The sequence below is a fragment of the Mytilus edulis genome, chromosome 6, assembly GCF_963676685.1.
Source record: "Mytilus edulis chromosome 6, xbMytEdul2.2, whole genome shotgun sequence".
NCBI classification, from domain to species: Eukaryota; Metazoa; Mollusca; class Bivalvia; order Mytilida; family Mytilidae; genus Mytilus; species Mytilus edulis.
This window is the reverse complement of record NC_092349.1, coordinates 68,553,943-68,573,506: the sequence shown is the minus strand read 5'-3', so window position 1 is coordinate 68,573,506 and position 19,564 is coordinate 68,553,943. Positions and strand designations below refer to the sequence as shown.

The 19,564-nt window shown below is 31.7% G+C and overlaps 1 protein-coding gene across 2 annotated transcripts in view; it reads left to right on the top strand.

Moving 5' to 3' along the window:
- Window positions 1–312: 312 nt before the first annotated feature.
- LOC139528237 (TNF receptor-associated factor 4-like) overlaps window positions 313–19,564 on the top strand; it is a 72,484-nt gene continuing 53,232 nt past the window's right edge. Inside the window, exon 1 of one of the 2 annotated variants that reach the window (XR_011665552.1) lies at window positions 313–535. Coding sequence is in view for 1 of the 2 variants with exons in the window: in XM_071324122.1 (XP_071180223.1) it covers window positions 2,140–2,204 (65 nt within the window). In the remaining variant the exon portion in view is untranslated. Of the gene's footprint in view, window positions 536–2,108; window positions 2,205–19,564 lie in introns of those variants that run through there. The other variant, XM_071324122.1, reaches the window with a different exon arrangement.

Here is a 19,564-nt window from a genome sequence, read left to right as displayed (position 1 = left end):
AACATGATGTGTAATCCCGCGTAAAAATATATAAAATTAAAGTGAAAGTAAATGAAACACGAGTTACTTTCACTTTCAATGCTTGACACGCCCACCTCGTGAATAATAAGGAAGACGATATCGATGCAAATCGTTTCCTCTCTGAATTTTCGACACAATAAGTGTTTATCCAATTCAATGGTTACAGATAATTTTAAATATTACTTTGAAATCAACCAATATTTGAATTTTTAGAAACATATGCTTTTGCACATCCTTATTTTGTGTCTGTATGAAGCTTACGGATCTCCAAAAGGAAAAGTGGGTCACAACTGACACTCCCCTAAACAAAACGTCAGAGGAAGTTCTTGGTGAATGTCATACATGATACAACTGTGCAGGAGCTTACAATAATGCCTGGATATTCAGAAGGTTTCGTCGAAAAATTAAGGAAAAGATGTTATTGCTCGATTTGTGGCTTGCCAATGAAAAATCCCGTCAAGATAACAACATGTGGTCACCGATTCTGTGAGAGTTGTCTGCAAGAATTTCTAAGGTAAGTCAACACCTGTGGTTATTGATTTTGATATATATATGCATACTATGGAATCTGGATCAGCTGTGTTGTTCCAGAGATCTATGCTGAAAAATTAACTAAAATATTTTATTTTTCGGTCAATTATTTCGGAATTGCACATACATAATTTAGTCATTAAACTCCACATTCTATTTTAAATTTCTTCATATATTTCATGTACCATTTCAAATTATCTCAGTGTCAGAAACAATTTCTTTTCAAAATATGCAGTACTGGCAGATCAAATCAACAGCCTGAATTGTAAATGGATAAACTATTGAAATTTAAAGCAGAGTTCTATTTTTCACTTTTTTATAGAAAAAAGTTTTGAAAGCTTATTTTAATTAAAATTAACTAAAATATTAGTTTTTAAACTTGCCATCAAAGACTGGTTAGACTGTCAAGAATACAACATTTTTTAACCTGACATGTCAAACAGACAGAGTCACATACCCATGTTTGTTTAAAACATGCATGCAGCTGCTTTGAATATATTCTGTAGATTGTTGGTGCACTTACTGCAAATATTATTAGATCTCACTTTTTACTTATTTGATAGAAGGAAATTTTGAGCAGTGAGGAAAAAGGGCTCAATAATCAAATGCGAAAACTTTTTAATTGACAGAAATGGTCCGGACAAGTTTGTTTATTAATGAAATATCAGCACAGTTAAGATTTTTTTAAAAATATTTGATCTTGCTTGATTTAAACTTTTAGTAAATAATTTAACCTCATAAAATATTTCAGTTTTGGTAATTTGTCAGAATGTTTTTTCTTATAACAATTTATATTTTTTCTTTCACAATATGATAAGGGACAATTATTAAAATTGTAAGGTCATTATTATGTATTACTTATGGGGAAAATTACTAATTGATATTTTATATATTATAGAAAATAACATATCCATAAATTACTGTTAACATTTATTTGTCTGGGTGTAATTATTTACAAGTGTTAGTATTTAAGTATTGGGTTGACAAAAACATGACTATGACATAAGTTACTTATCTATTTGTCATGTAAATAGGTATATACTCTCACCTTGAAAATTACCTACATAGGTAAACAAAAATAGCATGTGATGAAACCGTTCCCTTTAGGTATTAATAACATGTACAACCTCTAAACTTAAAAGGATCATAGATGAGTTCTTATAGAAACTAGATGATTAAAATATCATCTTTTATATATTACATATATTCTGTAATATGCAGTAAAAATTATAAAAGTTCTCTTTGTCATATTTGGTGTTTTTAATAATGTAAATTTATAATTATGACAAAACCATTTCTTTATTTCATCTTAAAATTTATATCAAAGGTCACCGTTTGTAATTGCTTAAGGTGAAGATGTGCACTTGAGATCAAAGATTTCAGCTGAACTTAATGAAATAATTTTCACACTCCTCTTTTAAATTGATGCAATATATATAAAAGGTGATATAATTACCAATAATTAGATCACTCATTAAATAGGGATTACTTTAATTGGTTTGGATGACCTTAATCCTTTGATTACTTATCTGGACAACTCCTAATTAACAGGTAGATATAAACTACAGGTGAATATAAGTTATCATTATGGATATGAAGCCTTACAAGAAGAATCACATGGAAATGTTTTTTGCCTGTTCTGGTGGCAATTTGTTAGTATCAGCTTTATTACAGTTAAATAATTATTTATATCAGTGCTGCAAGTGAACGCTGGAAAATAAGATGCATTCACAAGATGCATTCACAAGCACTTGTGAACTCTGGGAAAAAAGATGCATTCACAAGCACTTGTGAACACGGGGAAATAAGATGCAGTCACAAGCACTTGTGAACTCTGGGGAAAAAGATGCATTCACAAGCACTTGTGAACACTGGAAAATAAGATGCATTCACAAGCATTTGTGAACTCGGGGGAAAAAAAGATGCATTCACAAGCACTTGTGAATACAGGGAAATAAGATGCATTCATAAGCACTTGTGAACTCTGGGAAAAAAGATGCATTCACAAGCACTTGTAAATGCTGGGAAATAAGATGCTTTCACTAGCACACGTTTGTGAACACGGGGAAATAAAATGCATCCACAAGCACTGGAAAATAAGATGCATTCACAAACACTTGTCAACGCTGGAAATAAGATGAATTCACAAGCGCTTCTGAATGCTGAAAAATAAGATGAATTCACAAGTACACGGAACTCTGGAAAATAAGATGCATTCACAAGCACTTATGAATACCCTGGGAAATAAGATGCATTCACAAGTACTTGTGAATACAGGGAAATAAGATGCATTCACAAGCACTTGTGAATACAGGGAAATAAGATGCATTCACAAGCACTATTAAATGCTCCTGTGCATAGAACAAACCCATGAATCTATTATTGATACCATTACCTTGTTAGAACAGCGATATAATAAGGTATAGGAAATTATTTTCAGGAACACAGTTTCTGTTGGTGTATCTCCTACAGTTCTGTATTGTGAACTCCATAAATTGAAATTAACATGCTAACACTTTACAGTTTATTACTTTTTTGGTTGCAGTTGCATATATATATATATATATATATATATTAAAACTGACGTGGAAAGGTAACACATGGCCAGCGAAAGCTCTTTTTTGAGAGCCCAGGTGGTCGTGTGGTCTAGCGGGACGGCTGCAGTGCAGGCGATTTGGTGTCACGATATCACAGTAGCATGGGTTCGAATCCCGGCGAGGGAAGAACCAAAAATTTGCGAAAGCAAATTTACAGATCTAACATTGTTGGGTTGATGTTTAGACGAGTTGTATATACATTATGTACACAGCCATGTATCACCATCATTGATGGCGATCCGATGGATACATCTGTTGTAGGGTTGTCACTGACTCAGACGTACTTAAATATATTTATATATATAAAAATATATATATTGAGGATGTAAGTCACCCTTAGTTAGAAAAAAATATAAATTTGCTGTGTAAGCACACTAGATTTGGAAATGAGCCTTGTTGACCTTAAATCCTTGTGACAAACATTCATATTTTTTTAATTCAAAGTGCGTAGTTTTGAATGAAAACTATGCAACTTTACTATCAAAAGTTACAAGCCATTATAGTTTGGTTTTATTTCTTTTCATTGGTACAAGTTTCCTTGGGTTGCAGAAAAACTGTATTTACATTGTATACACAATTTTGTGGTTTTAAACAAATTTCACTTTCAGGTCGATAGGAAAGTTCTTTTTGATTGAACACTTTTAAAAAATTGCTGTTCACCTTTACCCCTGAAATCCAAAAAAATTATTTCTCCATAAATTATGATGAATCCCCAGAGAGAAATTTATCAACAGAAAATCATTGAAACATTTTTAAATTCATAATACATGTACATTAAACCTTATTGAATTGATGTGAAATCCTTGCTATTAAAACAATATTGATTTAGTGAGTTTTTATTGGAAGTTAAATCTATGCTACTTAGATTATGTATATTTACAGCATCAATAAAAGGGTATAAAACCTATATAGAGACATTAAAACTGTTTGTTTAAATTCATATTGATTTTGTTAAGGAAGGGTGGAGTTAATGAAAAATGACTGTTCTCAAAAAGTTAATAGATTAGTTTCAGGAGTAGTTGATGGATATTTACTTTCCAAGGGTTGATCATTTAAAATGTTGTTGGTAGTTGTAGGAAGATAAACTAGGGTGTATTTTTTTAAAGTCGTCTATGAAAAAGAGATTTTTTTTTTATGAAATCAATTTGAAATTTCTGCATCAGAAAATGTGTGTAATATGATAAAGTGAGAGCTCTAGAATATATTGGGTTGGGCCTTAGGCTTTAGTTTCTCTTAGAACTAGAAATATTCTTTCAACAATGTTGTTTTTACCTATATTTTATTTCCGCTGATATCAGCAAAAAAGAGTCTAAGTATAGATTACCATAGATTGCTTGTAATTTGCATTGTACATGTCAGTTTTGTTTAACTTGCTATCTTAGTTAAACAAAATATGCACTAATCTAGACATCAAAGGTTTTCATAGACAGGTATTTTAAAAATTTCAAATTTGTATATTCAATTTTGACTTTTAAAGTTAGAAACATATCAAATTTTGAAGGTATTAAATTTTTAATCAGCTTATATACACAATGTACTTACTTTTTGATCTGATTTATAAAATTACATATTATGGTAAATTTTTTTAATAAATTTATTATTGTATTACATATTGAGTATTCTATTTTATCAAGAAAATATTGAATTCATGGAATGCGAGTTACACATAGAATGAAATCGGAAAATATGCATTTCAATATATTTATGAATGATTCTAAATTTTGCATAAAATTCACAAGTCCCAAAGAGTTGTTCTACAGAAATAGTTGCGTTTTAAAGAGAGGCCGATGATACCAAACATTTCTTTTGTATTTTTGACAAATGTTTAGGTCACATTTGGGGAACTGCAAATTGCATGCAAGTCTGACACGACTACTGTGAACTTCTGCAGAAGTTCAAATTTGCTTTAAATAATAAAAGGACATTAGGTTCACTAAAGTCTCAAAACTTTTTGATTGCAAGTGCCCTTTTCTTACATCTATTTTAAATATGTTTTTGGAAGTCAACAGTTGCCTTAATTTTGCTACATTGTAAAAATAAGTAGATTTCACTGTTATTTACCAGCATTGAAACATATGCTTCATCAAAAGCATTTAAAGAAGTACACCAATATCATTTATTTAGAACTATCAGTTTTGCAATTCTACTATTTAGTTGTAACCATTCTTTGAATTGTAACATAAAACCCACAGTATTTGATAAAAGCCTTTATAAGTCTCTAGTTTGAGTTATATGGCTATAACAGATATATTTAATCTTTAAACTGTATCGGGGTTATGGGTTGTTAATAAACCATGGAAATGCATTCTTAAATAGATAATTTCCTAACCCTTTAAAATATTAAAGTGGAAAACACAATTTGTGATCATTTGATTAAAGTGAGATCCTTTGCTGTTTAAAGCAAATATTACAAGAAAAGATTTGTTATAATGTTTAATATTTCAATTATTTATCTGTCAGCTAGGGTTACGACAATAAGTTAGTGTAATCATTAAATGATCTGTTTTTCCTGCTCTTTGTCCAATGTTTCCGTGATTTCCTGTGGAAAATGAATTTTATTTTTAAAGTTCATAAATATTTTGACATTTATACAAAGGTTCAGTCCTTCAACTAGTATCTGTTGAATGTATGTATTATGACAGAAACAGGGTTAATTGAGGAAGTGCATTGTTAGGATCAGAAACGTTTTGATCCATGAATTGATCTCTCAATCATTAAAGGTACAGATATTTCTAGTTTTTTATACCCACCACTATGGAAAATGAAGTTTTAGGAATATAAACATTTTTTTCTTTCCATCTAACTGCCAATGTATATCTGATGACTCTGATGGACTTTATTATGTATGTACAATTAGGAGATAACTGTATTGTATTTTAAGCTCCGATGGCATCAATTGGGGATTTGATGGTCGCAAATTAAGTTTACTGGCGACGCGTTAGCGGAGACAGTAAACGGGTATTTGCGACCATCAAATCCCAAATTGATGCCGTCGGAGCTTAAAATACAATATTGTTATCTCCATTCTAATGAAACTGACAGAAAATAACGTTAAAACATGTATTTAAAATCTGTCATATGCCGTCTGCGCTTGCGCGTACGTCCCATAGCATCAATTGTCAATTGATGCCATGTAAGAAAGTGACGTTATCCAATCAAAATGAACGTTACAAACGTTGTTGCATTAGAATGTATATATGTCTGTCCCAAATCAGGAGATTGTAATTCAGTGGTTGTCGTAACTGTTGATGTGTTACCTATTTTTTTTGTTCATTTTTTGTACATAAATTAGATTTTTAAAATGTTTTAAATTTGTTATTTCAGGACATTTTATAGCTGACTCAGGTATGGGCTTTGCTCATTGTTGAAGGCTGTCACTGTACAGTGACCTATAGTTGTTAATTTCTGTGTCATTTGGTCTCTTGAGGAGTGTTGTTTCATTCATGGCAATCATTCCATATCTACCTTTTTGTAATCATGAATGGAAAATTTTTCCAAATATGTTATTGTAAGGCAGCAACCATTTGATTTTCTGGGGGGGGGGGGGGGGGGGGGGGGGGGGCTATGGTTTTTTTTTTGAAAAAAAAGTTTGTTTCCAGTTTTTGGAGAAAAAAATAATTTGTTTTTGATTCTGAGAAAAAAAAATTGTTTGTTTCACCCTCAGCTGCCACTATATGTAATGCTAAAATTGAAAGAAAAAAATTGTTTTCGCCTTGTCGCGAAAAAAATAGATTGTTTTTCGCCGCAGGCGAAAAAAAAAGTTTGCACAGAAAAAAAAACCATAGCCCCCCCCAGAAAATCAAATGGTTGCTGCCTAAGTAATATTTTTGGAAGTTTTAGCTTCTGATAAACATTCCTTGTGGAAAGGGAGATAATATAGATATTCAAATAAAAGACTAGTGGACCTGCGAAGACATGATTCTGACTTAATTATGAGCTAGTTTTATATGATCTGCTGATACACAATTATTAGCATTGGCTTTATATGATATACTAACACTAGTCATTTTGGGGCCCTTTATAGCTTGCTGTTTGGTGTGAGCAATTGATTAGGCTACATGTTGAACCTATAATTGTTAAATTTTTATACATTGTGGCTTGGATAGAGAGTTGTCCTATTGGAAACCATACCACACCTTCCTATTTATAATGACTAAATAATTGACAATACAATATATGAATCTGTGATACTTTGCACTATGGGTAATCAAGATCAGACCATGACTTTTATGTTTCCAGATTTCATTTACTATTCTAACAAAATAAAAAGATGAAATACATTTGTACTTGAATATCTTGAACTTTATATTTTTAATGTGTAAGTAAAATTATCCGGGGACTAAATAAAAATAAAAAAGAAGACAAACAGGCAAAAACTAATTGTTTGAAAAGATAGATACATTGTACACATGTATTCAACAAGGATTTATATATTACATCTATGGTAAACTTAATGTGACTCTAAAAATTCTTGATTTTAATCCGGAATACAATGGAATATGTGGCAATGTAAATAATGGAATCATAAATTTATATGAAAAAAGTTAACAACAAGAATGTGTCCATAGTACACGGATGCCCCACTCCCACTATCATTTTTTATGTTCAGTGGACCGTGAAATTGGGGTCAAAACTTTAATTTGGAATTAAAATTAGAAAGATCATATCATGGGGAACATGTGTATTAAGTTTCAAGTTGATTGGACTTCTGACAGCTTCATCAAAAACTACCTCGACCAAATACTTTAACCGGACGGGTGAACGGAGGCACAAACAGACGGAAGGACGAACGGAGGCACAGACCAGTAAACATAATGCCCCTCTACTATCGTAGGTGGGGCATAAAAACAACCTATATATTGATTTAATTACATTGGAATATAAAAGTGTATATTAGTATTTAAAAGTATTTTTTTGGTATTAACAACCAACCAAGTTCAGTTTATAAAGTTTGGCTTTGTCTTTACTCTCAACCTCAGTAGTGGTTCCTAAGTACAGCATACAAAATTGTCCTACCATTGTTAGTCCAATTGAATATGGATTCTGCACTTTTCCTATGTCTTTAGTGCTGATGTATGTTCTTATTCATATTTCGCCTTCGGTCTCAAGTAATGAATTAGCTTAACTTCTCTATGAGGGGTGAAGCTTACATATAATATCTCTGTTTAAAGAAACAAACTATACCCACCTATAGCCAGGCCAGTGACCTTGACCCTAGTATATAAGCACCTGTTCCATAATAACTTGTCATTATTTTTCTAGAGGGTTTGAAGTGAACACTTCACATAAGTTCTTTTTAGTTATTTTATTTTTATCTTAAATTTGGCAGAAAGTTATTAAAGTTACATTAACTTGTCTACGATGTACGACAAGTTCTAATGTTATTTTGTTATTTACAAATAATAATTCCTCATTTGTCTACGATGTATGACAATTGTTGATGGAAATGAATTTAAAAATTTCTTGTCTACGATGTATGACAAGTGTTCATGGAAATTAATTAAATATTTTATTGTCTACGATGTATGACAATTTTATATATTCATTAAGTTTTTGCCTAATAGCACATTTGTTACTTAATTCATACTCCTGTTTGTTAAACAGGTAGATATTTAAAAGTATTTCTATTCACCTGAAGGTCGTGAGTACTTTTCACAATTTACACGTGTTTTACCTGCACAGGTACACATTTTTGTCTTACATTGGCTGAATTTGTTTATGCAAATGTATTGTTTTTGCAAGATGTTTAGAATGATGTTTACACTTACAAGGGTGATGGTTATGATTTTCATCACCTCTGGAATGTTTTAGAAATTAAGGATGATAAATTTAATAGGAATACAAGAGGTATTTTGAATAAATCCTCTTCTTAAACAGTTATAAAACCTAGTAGTTTTATAATAGATCATAATGGCATGGCAATTGGAAATAATTGACAAAGCAACAGAACCTGTAAAAAGTAAGTTTTAAAATCTAGTGTTACTTGTATAACTTCAAAATCTACTTGATTTGTGATTGTTTCTAACGAAAGTGCTGTTGAGATTTAGATAGGCATGTATATTGATACATTTACTATTTATTATTAATGTAGTAAAGAACCTGTATGAATCATGAGGTTTGAGACAGTTTCACTGCCTTCAACTCTAGCAGAGTTTGTAGAGAAACCTGCTGCTATATTTGAATTTTGCCATTAGAGGCTTACTTTAATGAAGATTTAGTTCTAAATTTTGATCTTATCTACTGAAATGATATGGTGTATGTACCTCCTTTTGGAGTATGTGCCATGGCTGATGATAGTCCAGCCGGAGTTGAATTTGATACGTCTTTTGATCCTGCATTAAGGTTTTCAGAGGCCTTTAAGGCTTCTTTTAGTGAGATTAATGGTCCATTATCTCATCCTGTTTGTTGAACAGTTTAATCATGATTTTGATAAAATCAGGAATATATAAAGTTCATAGAGGAAATACTATCACACTGAGAACGGTGACAATCCTAGTGTGTCTAGGATAATTAAAAAATCGAAATGGCAATGCCTAGACAGGCCCACTCTGTGGTTTCAAAGATGCAGGAAACCCAGAGATACTTTATTAAGGGGTTGATCATCACCCCTATTGTTGAGTTGGCTATTTCTTGTTGTAAGAATGAGCCATTGGATCTTGATATTACAAGGATTTTATTGTAAAATTATATTTGTTTGTTTTACCATGGTTTTCTGGTTAAACCCATAGGAGATGCTCAGAAATATTTAGATGATAAAACTTATTTGTAATTCTGTTGTGATAGTTGCTTTATCACATTTCTAGTTATGATTGCAAAAAGCAAACTTAGTGTTTATACAAAGATTCTAAAGCAAATTATAGATTCCTTGGAAGAAGTTCCAGGTCTAGCAATTAATTTACTCCCAGCTGTTATGGGAAAGGCAATATCAGTTTTTTAACTGCAGAGGCTCTGTTGGTCAACAGGGCGACTATACTAGTAGGCAATTCCCTTCATTGAGAGGGAGAGGTTTCCAAAAAGGGAACAGAGAATCTCGAAGAGGTCACATTTCTCAACCAGTTGCTATATATACAGTAGATAACTTAAATATTATGATTTGGAAAATGTTACTAATGATCTATTGATATAAGATATATTAAGAAATAGTTATAAAATTATTTTTAATGATGTACCACAAGGTTTATCCTTTTTGAATTAAATACATTTCACCTTTCTTAAGGATGAATTAATTTCAGAAGTCCAAAAATTGATAGCTAAGAGAGCTATTTAAAAGGTTGATCGATCAATGGAAAATCAGTTTATTTCCTTTATTTTCTTGGTTCCTAAGAAAGATTGGTCTTCAAGGCCTGTATCTATTTGAAAAATTCAAACAAACTTAGTTTGTGGCTTATCAGCATTTGGAGCAGGACCATTTATCTTTTGTTTAGATGTAATTCTTTAGGATAATTATCTATATATATATATATATATATAGATAGAGCTAACATCTATAGATCTCACAGATGCATATTTAAGTATCATTTATGTTTATATCACAATTTCCTGATTCATGTGGAAAAGACATTGATATGATATTTATGTTTTTTGTTTTGGATTGGCTTCTGCATCAAGAGTTTTTACTAAGGTTTTAAAACCTGTCTATGTATTTATGAAATAATGTCACTTGAAGTATATACATGCTATAGTTTATACATTGATGATTCTTTTATTATGGATCAGAGTTTAGATGATTGTATTGTGAATACAGAAGAAGTGGTGCAAATGCTTGATAAGCTGTGCTTCAGAAAAATTTTGAGAAGTTGGTACTCATTCCTTGGAAGCACATTGTTTTCCTTTGTCTCATTATTGACACTGAGCTTATATAATTTAAGTTTTTTCTGACAGATGAGAAATGGTAAAATTATCTCCCTTGGGAAATTCTTTTTAAATAGAATTTGTAACTGTATTATAGATGATTTACATCATATATTGGTCTTGTGATGAATGCTTTTAATGCAGTATCTGTGGGAATGTTAATTTGCAGAAACATGGCGAGAAATAATGTTGAAACACTGTATAGTTGTTACAGTGTTTATTATCATCAATAGGTGAAATTTTTTAACAATTTAAAATCAGAAATTAAAAATTTGATTTATCATCCAAATAAGTTTTTGGGTTGTACCAGATTCCTCTGACATAAGAAGGATTTGGGATCCAAATTTGAAGAAAATGTTTCTGTTGGTAGACGGAGCTTCTTTAAGAGTATGCACTCATTTCATATAGATTTCATAGTATTGTTGGCTATAATATTCTTCTGGAGAAAAAGTTTTAGTCACAGAGAGTTATACAATCAGAAAATACAATTTCAGTAGCTTTTATTATGCAATAGGAGGTGTAACCTCTTTGTCACTTAACATGCTTACTACAAATATTTCATTATTTGGGCTTGGTGTTCAAGAAAGAACATTTTTATCACAGCTCTTTATATTCCTGGTAAGAAAATTTTTGATGCTTATCATATGTCTAAAAAATTTACAGATTCAAAAGGATGTCAATTGAAAGAAGATATATTTGTTTTGTTGTTATTACGTTTTCATTTTCAATCTGTAGATAATTACTTCGTTGTCTTTTGACCAACAAGCTCCTTTCAGAGGTGTTTTTATTTTCATGATCAGAATTAAGACCTTATATTTTCCCATCTTTTTCATTGTTGGGGATATTTATAAAGAAAATTATTAGTGATAAAGTTCAGAAGGCTCTTTTGATTATCCTTTTTGGCTTGCTCAGAGTTGGTTTTCTTTGCTAAGACCAATTTTAATTTCTTTGCCAGTTAAACTGTTAAGCATAAAAAAAATTAGTAACAATGTTACATACTGAAGATAATGTCTTTCTGTCAGGAAGAGACTTAATTTAACTGTATATTGTAAAAAAAAAAAAAAAAAAAAAAAAAAAAAAAAAAAAAAAAAAAAAAATTTAAGTGAACCAACACCTGAAGGGTTGATTGTGCAGTAGGGTAAAAACGTGAGTATTATACTCAGAAATCACTTTAATATAAACAGGAGATTTCAGAATCATTTGTAAAATATATTTACACTTCATCTTGGAGACCATGCATCTATTATCTAGCATTATCAATATTTTTTTGAGAAATTTCATTATTTGGTGTGTTCAATTAGAGAACCAATTCCTTATCACCATCTAAAAAAGGATGTTATTGATTATTGAAATTTTTGTAAAACACAAGCTTTTCATATTCAGCATGTTTATTGTGAATTTTCCTTGTTCTATGTTGAAACAGACTTTTTCCTTTAAGAAACAGATTTTACTGAATTTGTTTGTTTACTACATGTATATGTGAAAGGTTGCTTAAACCTGAATCTGCAATTGAAGAGTTAGATACTCTTTCACTTGGGAGATGAATTTAGTGCTATCTTTTTTAAGTTCTTAATATTCATTGGAGTATTTAACATTGAAGACTGTCTTTTATACTTGTGTCTTTATTTGCCTTGACTACATCTGCCTTGAAGTACTATCTTTATCAGCTGTAGATTTACATTCTATGTCTTTCATTCAGAGACATGGCACTTTATTTTTTCATATACATGAGTTTTTGAAAAATACTAGATCTGTTAGTTAGTTTACCTACTTTGTGATGATTAAGACAATGATTTATCATGTTTTGTATACAAAATAGGTGAGAGAATTCATCTAAGTCTTTTCGTAAAGTTTAGATAGTTAGAGAGAGTTCTAATTTTATCTGAGGTTTTAAGGTTAACTCATTTAGAGGAACCTCTTCATAAGTGCATTTAGCTTCAGGATGTTCTATTAAGGACATTATGGCAACAGTTTTGTCTGGACATATGGTAAAACTTTTTACAAGTTCTATAACAGGAAAGTAAATAATATCAGTACTAAAACACTTTTCTTCAGTTGTAGTTACTGGATGATCTTGTGATTTTTATCCTTTATTAAATGTTGGCATTTATATAAAAATTGTTTTTAGTTTGTGTCTACACTTTAAACAAGCTAATTCATTACTTGAGACCGAAGGCGAAATATGAATAAGAATGTTCCTTCATCCAAGCATATCTTGGATGTGCAGGATGAAGGTCATTCTTAGAATATGAGCCTGAGGCTCGAAAGTAATTAATTCCCACCCTAGGGATTATCAGTCAGACCCACCCTTTTCCACTGGGTTTTATATTTGGTCGACACAAACTTGCTTTAAATTATGAAAAGTTATTATGGAACAGGTGCTTATATACTAGGGTCAAGGTCACTGGCCTGGCTATAGGTGGGTATAGTTTGTTTCTTTAAACAGAGATATTATATGTAAGCTTCACCCCTCATAGAGAAGTTAAGCTAATTCATTACTTTCGAGCCTCAGGCTCATATTCTAAGAATGACCTTCATCCTGCACATCCAAGATATGCTTGGATGAAGGAACATTATCAGCTGTCCTGACGAATTTAAGATATGAAGAACACAGTTGATAAAGTCTACCACAATAACATTGTCAGCAGGTGTGGTTGTTAAATCTCTTGGTGTAAATGGTTTACCTTCAGTATTGATGGCTGGATGTCCAGAATATGTATTTATTATGTCCTCATGTCCAAGAACTATCACTTTACCTTCATTTCCATTACCAAATAAATCAATCACAAAAATATTTTCATTGTTAGTTGCATCTATTTTCCATAGGCAGGTAAATGAAATACCTGTAGTCTGGTCCTCACCGTACATCTTCTCATGGTTCCCATCACAGTCCATAACTATCACAAAGCCCTTGACTTTTGTATAATTGCAAGCACCTGCTATCACTTTATTTTTTCTTGTAACATGAATAGATGTTGGCTGATATGGATGCACATTATAAACGGAATCTACAATTTTTTTATTTTTTTTTGTTCCCCTTTTTATCTGTTTTAGTATTGGTTCATTACTAGCTATTAGTAAATCATTACCAGGAGTTATAGCCAGGCCACAAATATCAATGTTAAAACTAGATATCACCTTTAGCATATTTCCTTCACATTTTACTTTCTGTAGTCCTGTATGGGAAGTAAATAATCTTATTCCCTTTTTATGGTCTCCATCACCAATCCACAATGAATCATCTAAGGATATTGCTAATTGCATAACCCCATCTAACTTGGTTTGATATTCTTCAACAGCAGTAACATGAACATTGGCAGAATCCTTGCTGGAAGATGATGTACTACTGATATCTTTGTTGAGTGATGATATTTTCCCGATATCTTTGATATCCAAAATCCTATGTTCCCCAGCAGTTTTGATTTTAGGATGAATGTTATTCTTACATGCATTACACATCAGTAAGTCACACTCCAAACATTTCCAGGAGATCTCTCAATCAATAAAGGGATATATATTTCTAGTTTGTATACCCACAAGGTACAGGCACTTGCTTTGATACATGAAAGGACCCTTCAATCATTAAAGGTACAGATATTTCTAGTTTTTTATACCCACCACTATGGAAAATGAAGTTTTAGGAATATAAACATTTTTTTCTTTCTTTCCAACTGCCAATGTATATCTGATGACTCTGATGGACTTTATTATGTATGTAAATCAGGAGCCTGTAATCAGTGGTTGTTGTAACTTACCTATTTTTTATCTCCATTTTTTGTACATTAATTAGGCTGTTAGTTTGCTCGTTTGAAATGTTTTATATTTGTTATTTCAGGACCTTTTATAGCTGACTCAGGTATGGGCTTTGCTCATTGTTGAAATCTGTCACTGTACAGTGACCTATAGTTGTTAATTTCTGTGTCATTTGGTCACTTGAGGAGTGTTGTCTCATTGGCAATCATACCATATCTACCTTTTTGTAATCATGAATGGAAAATTTTTCCAAAAATATTATTTTAAATAATATTTTTGGAAGTTTTAGCTTCTGCAAAACATTCTTTGTGGAAAGGGAGATAATATAGTTGTTCAAATAAAAGACTAGTGGACCTGAGAAGACATGATTCTGACTTAATTATGAGCTAGTTTTATATGATCTGCCGATACACAATTATTAGCATTGGCTTTATATGATATACTAACACTAGTCATTTTGGGGCCCTTTATAGCTTGCTGTTTGGTGTGAGCAATTGATTAGGCTACATGTTGAACCTATAATTGTTAAATTTTTATACATTGTGGCTTTGACAGAGAGTTGTCCTATTGGCAGCCATTCCACATCTTCCTATTTATAATGACTAAATAATTGACAATATATATACCATATGAATCTGTGATACTTTGCACTAAGGATAATCAAGATCAGACCATCACTAAATGTTCCCAGGTTTCATTTACTATTCTAACAAAATAAAAAGATGAAATACATTTGTACTTGAATATCTTGAACTTTATATTTTTAATTTGTAAGTAAAATTATCCGAGGACTAAAACAGGCAAAAACTAGTTGTTTGAAAAGATAAATACACATGCATTCAACAAGGATTTATATATTAAATCTATGGTCAGACTTAATGGGACTCTAAAAATTCTTGATTTTAAAGAGGAAAAAACCTTTGAAATCTGTCACTTTCTTAAATTTCTTTGTATAACACACTTTGAAGCATTAAATTAACAGTACATTTTTTGTAATCAGGAATACAATGGGATATGGGGCAATGTAAATAATGGAATCATTATTTTATACGAAAAAAGTTAACAAAAATAACCTATATAGAATGAAATTCATAACAGTGTAGCTATGGCCATTCATTGACTGGGGAAAATTAGGTGAACGTTCGTCTGTAATGCCCACTACTCACGACATACTTATCATAGAAATTTAAACTGTGAGGTCACCAAAGGTTTTAAACGCCTAAATAAAATAATTAAAAATACTAATCAGGAATAACCTTTGTAATTTGAAAATAAATAAAAATGGCCTTCAACACGGAGTCTTGGCTCACACCGAACAGCAAGCTATAAAGGTTGAATACTTAATATTCTTTACTTGATTGTTTGTTATAGTTTGACCATCAATTTTCCTAATATGATATCGCACGTTCTTTCAGATTATTTTTTTACTTAATTGGCTTTAAAAGTTACAATGCATGATGTCGTCTGTTTATGTAGTTCATATGTGTTTTTCGTTTCTCGTTGGTTTTCCCGTTTGAATGGTTTTACACTAGTAGTTTTGGGGCCCTCTATAACTTGCTGTTCGGTGTGAGCCAAGGCTCCGTGTTGCAGGTCGTACCTTGACCTATAATGGTTTACTTTTATGAATTATTACTTGGGAGGAGAGTTGTCTCATTGGCACTCATACCACATCTTCCTATATCTATCTATATCTATACATTTTTTTTCAACAAAAGAATACATCACAAGAATATAAGTTTTGTAAGAAACGTGAGAAATTGTGTTGGACTTGAAGATAAGGCAAAGTGACAAATATCTGAAAGAATGAATCGTTTAATGGTATTAAACAAAGAAATCAAATGATTTTTTAATTATCCAGAACTCTTCACAAACAAAACCCACATGTATACGCATTGAATAAATAGTAGGCCATTCTTAAATGATCACAACGTAGAAGTAGTTGACGTGTGCTCTTAACAATGAGATATTTTGTGAATTAACCCCATCAACTTAATAGTTTTTTTTACAATGGATAAACCTATTTTTTAATTATTATTAAATAATATCATCTCTGAACATTATTATTCTTATAAATGACACGGTTGTATGTGATGATTATAATAAATATTTAAAACAAATTCCTTTCAAGCTTTGTAAAAAGAAAGTTTCATTTTATGTATCGGAATGTGTAACAAGTGAATATTTCAATCCCCACTGGAAGGCCTCTGACAGACTGGGTGAGCATAAAATCATAGCCGTTGACAAACAAGTTACAACCTACAAATGTTTTACTGTCGACCACACTGTTATGCAATTAATTCTATCAATATATTTACATTGGAATATAAAAGTGTATATTAGCATTTACAAGTAAATCTTTTGTTATTAACAACCAAGCAAGTTCAGTTTATAAAGTTTTGCTTTGTTTTTGCTATCATCAAAGGTAGATGTTCCTAAGTACAGCATACAAAATTGTCCTGCCATTGCAAGTCCTATGGAACATGGATACTCTGCTGTTCCTTTGTCTTTAGTGCTGAGGTATGTGATCAGGTTACCTGAAGAATTTAAGATATGGAGAACACAGCTGAAAAAGTCAACAACAATAACATTGTCAGCAGAAGTTGTTGCTAAATCACTTGGTTTGAATGGAGTTTCTTCAGTATTGATGGTTGGACTTCCACAATAGGTATTAATTGTGTCCTCATGTCCAAGAACTACCACTTTCTTTTCATTTTTATCACCAACCCAATCAATTACAAAAATATTATCATTGTTAGTTGCATCTATTTTCCATGGAAAGGCAAATGAAATACCTTTAGTCTGGTCCTCACCGTACACTTTCTCATGGTTCCCATCTTGGTCCATCACTATCACAATGCCTTTGTCTTCTGAATAATTCCTACCTCCTACTATCACTTTATTGTTTCTGGTAACATAAATAGAACATGGCTGATATGGATCTACATTATAAACAGTATCTACAACTTTATTTGTTCCACTTTTAATCTGTTTTAGTATTGGTTCATCACTAGCTACAAGTAAGTCATTACCAAAAGTAATGGCTATCGCGAAAACATCAATATTAAAGCTAGATATGACCTTCAGTTTATTTCTTTCGCATTTGACTTTCTGTAATCCTGTGTGTGAAGAAAATAATCTCATCCCCTTTTTATGGAACCCTTCGCCAATCCACAACGAATCATCTAAGGATATTGCAAGTTGAACAACCCCATCTAACTGTGTTTGATATTCTTCAACAACAGTAACATCAACATTGGCAGAATCCTTGCTGGAAGGTGATGTACTACCAGCATCTTTGTTGGGTGATGCTGGGCTCAAGATATCCTTGATAGATATAATCTTATGTTTGCCTGCAGTTTTGATTTTAGGATGAATGTTATTCTTACATACACTACACATCAGTAAGTCACATTCTAAACATTTCCATGATATTTTAGGATCACGTTCGCACAACTGACACAGAATTGGAGATTGTATTCCTAACTGTGGTTTGGATAGAGCCATTTTTATGTGAAAAAATCAGTTTGTACTTTAATCCTTGATGTTGTGGTTATCTTGGTGATAGTAACTATACACATGGAAAAAAGTATTGCAACACCTTGATTTTTTAAAACTTGAAAAATTATCCTCTTATTTTGGATGGAATATGATAAAATATTTGTAAAATAATATTGAACTTAGTTAATGATAACATTGGCATTAAAAAGAACAAATAAAATTGAGAAAGGAAATGGGGAATATGTCAAAGCGACAACAACCCGACCATAGAGCAGACAAATTTTTTTTATCTAACCAAAATTTTTATAACAAAATGAAGTGTTTTTTGTACAAAAGAATGCATTTTACAACTTTACTGTAGTCGAACTTTACAATGTCACACATTTCAAAATTAATCTTTAGATGATTGTTCACATCATGGTTGATCGTTATACGCCAAAGAATAAGTACTTTATGCTCAGCCTCCATTCAAATGGATAACTGCATCACAACATCTTCTGATTCCTGCCATAAGTTGACTAATTTGTTGTTAAGGTAGCAGCAACCATTCCTGACGACGAGTATTGTTTATTTTATGACGTGTTTGAACTAAGGTGTCCTTTCATGCACTTTACGCCAAATAGTGTCCCATATATGCTCGATATGGTTCAAATTCGGGCTACGAACGGCCAAGAAAGATAAACCATATTCCATGGGAACAATGGATCTTCTGCCACAATGATAATTTTCAACTTTGGCGAGTTCTTCACTTTATTGGATACGGGCAGCTGTGTGTATGTTCGTAGGCAAAGGTATTGAAATGATCATATCGCACGATAACCAGTAGCGATGAGCCGATCTGGAACAGTTCTTGTTTGAAGGCTCCTGTATGGTCATCGCTCTCTTTTTAGAATTGTATTGTTTGCAATGGGTTTCCTTCTGAGCAACCTTCAATATGCTTGATTTTCCCTTGCAGATGTTATAAGGGGTCTTCTTGATCTCGGAAGGTCTTTAACATCGTTTGTAGTCTGATTTTTATTCTCAAAACGACTTATAGTGGAATGGTGATGACCAACAATACGTGCAATTGTGACAGTGACATACCTGCTTCTCTCGTGCTGATTATCTGCCATCTTGCTGCAGTTATGAGTTGTGGATGACCAATAACAAAGTGTCAATCAAATAACTTTATACACTTGGGTATTCAAAATGTTGAAAACAATGAGGATAAAAACATCTGTTTTACTGTTTACGAGTACAGTAGCTGCATGTGCAGATAAGAACTTATTGAGTCGATATTTATTGATTAAATTCAGGTGATATTTAAATAATGT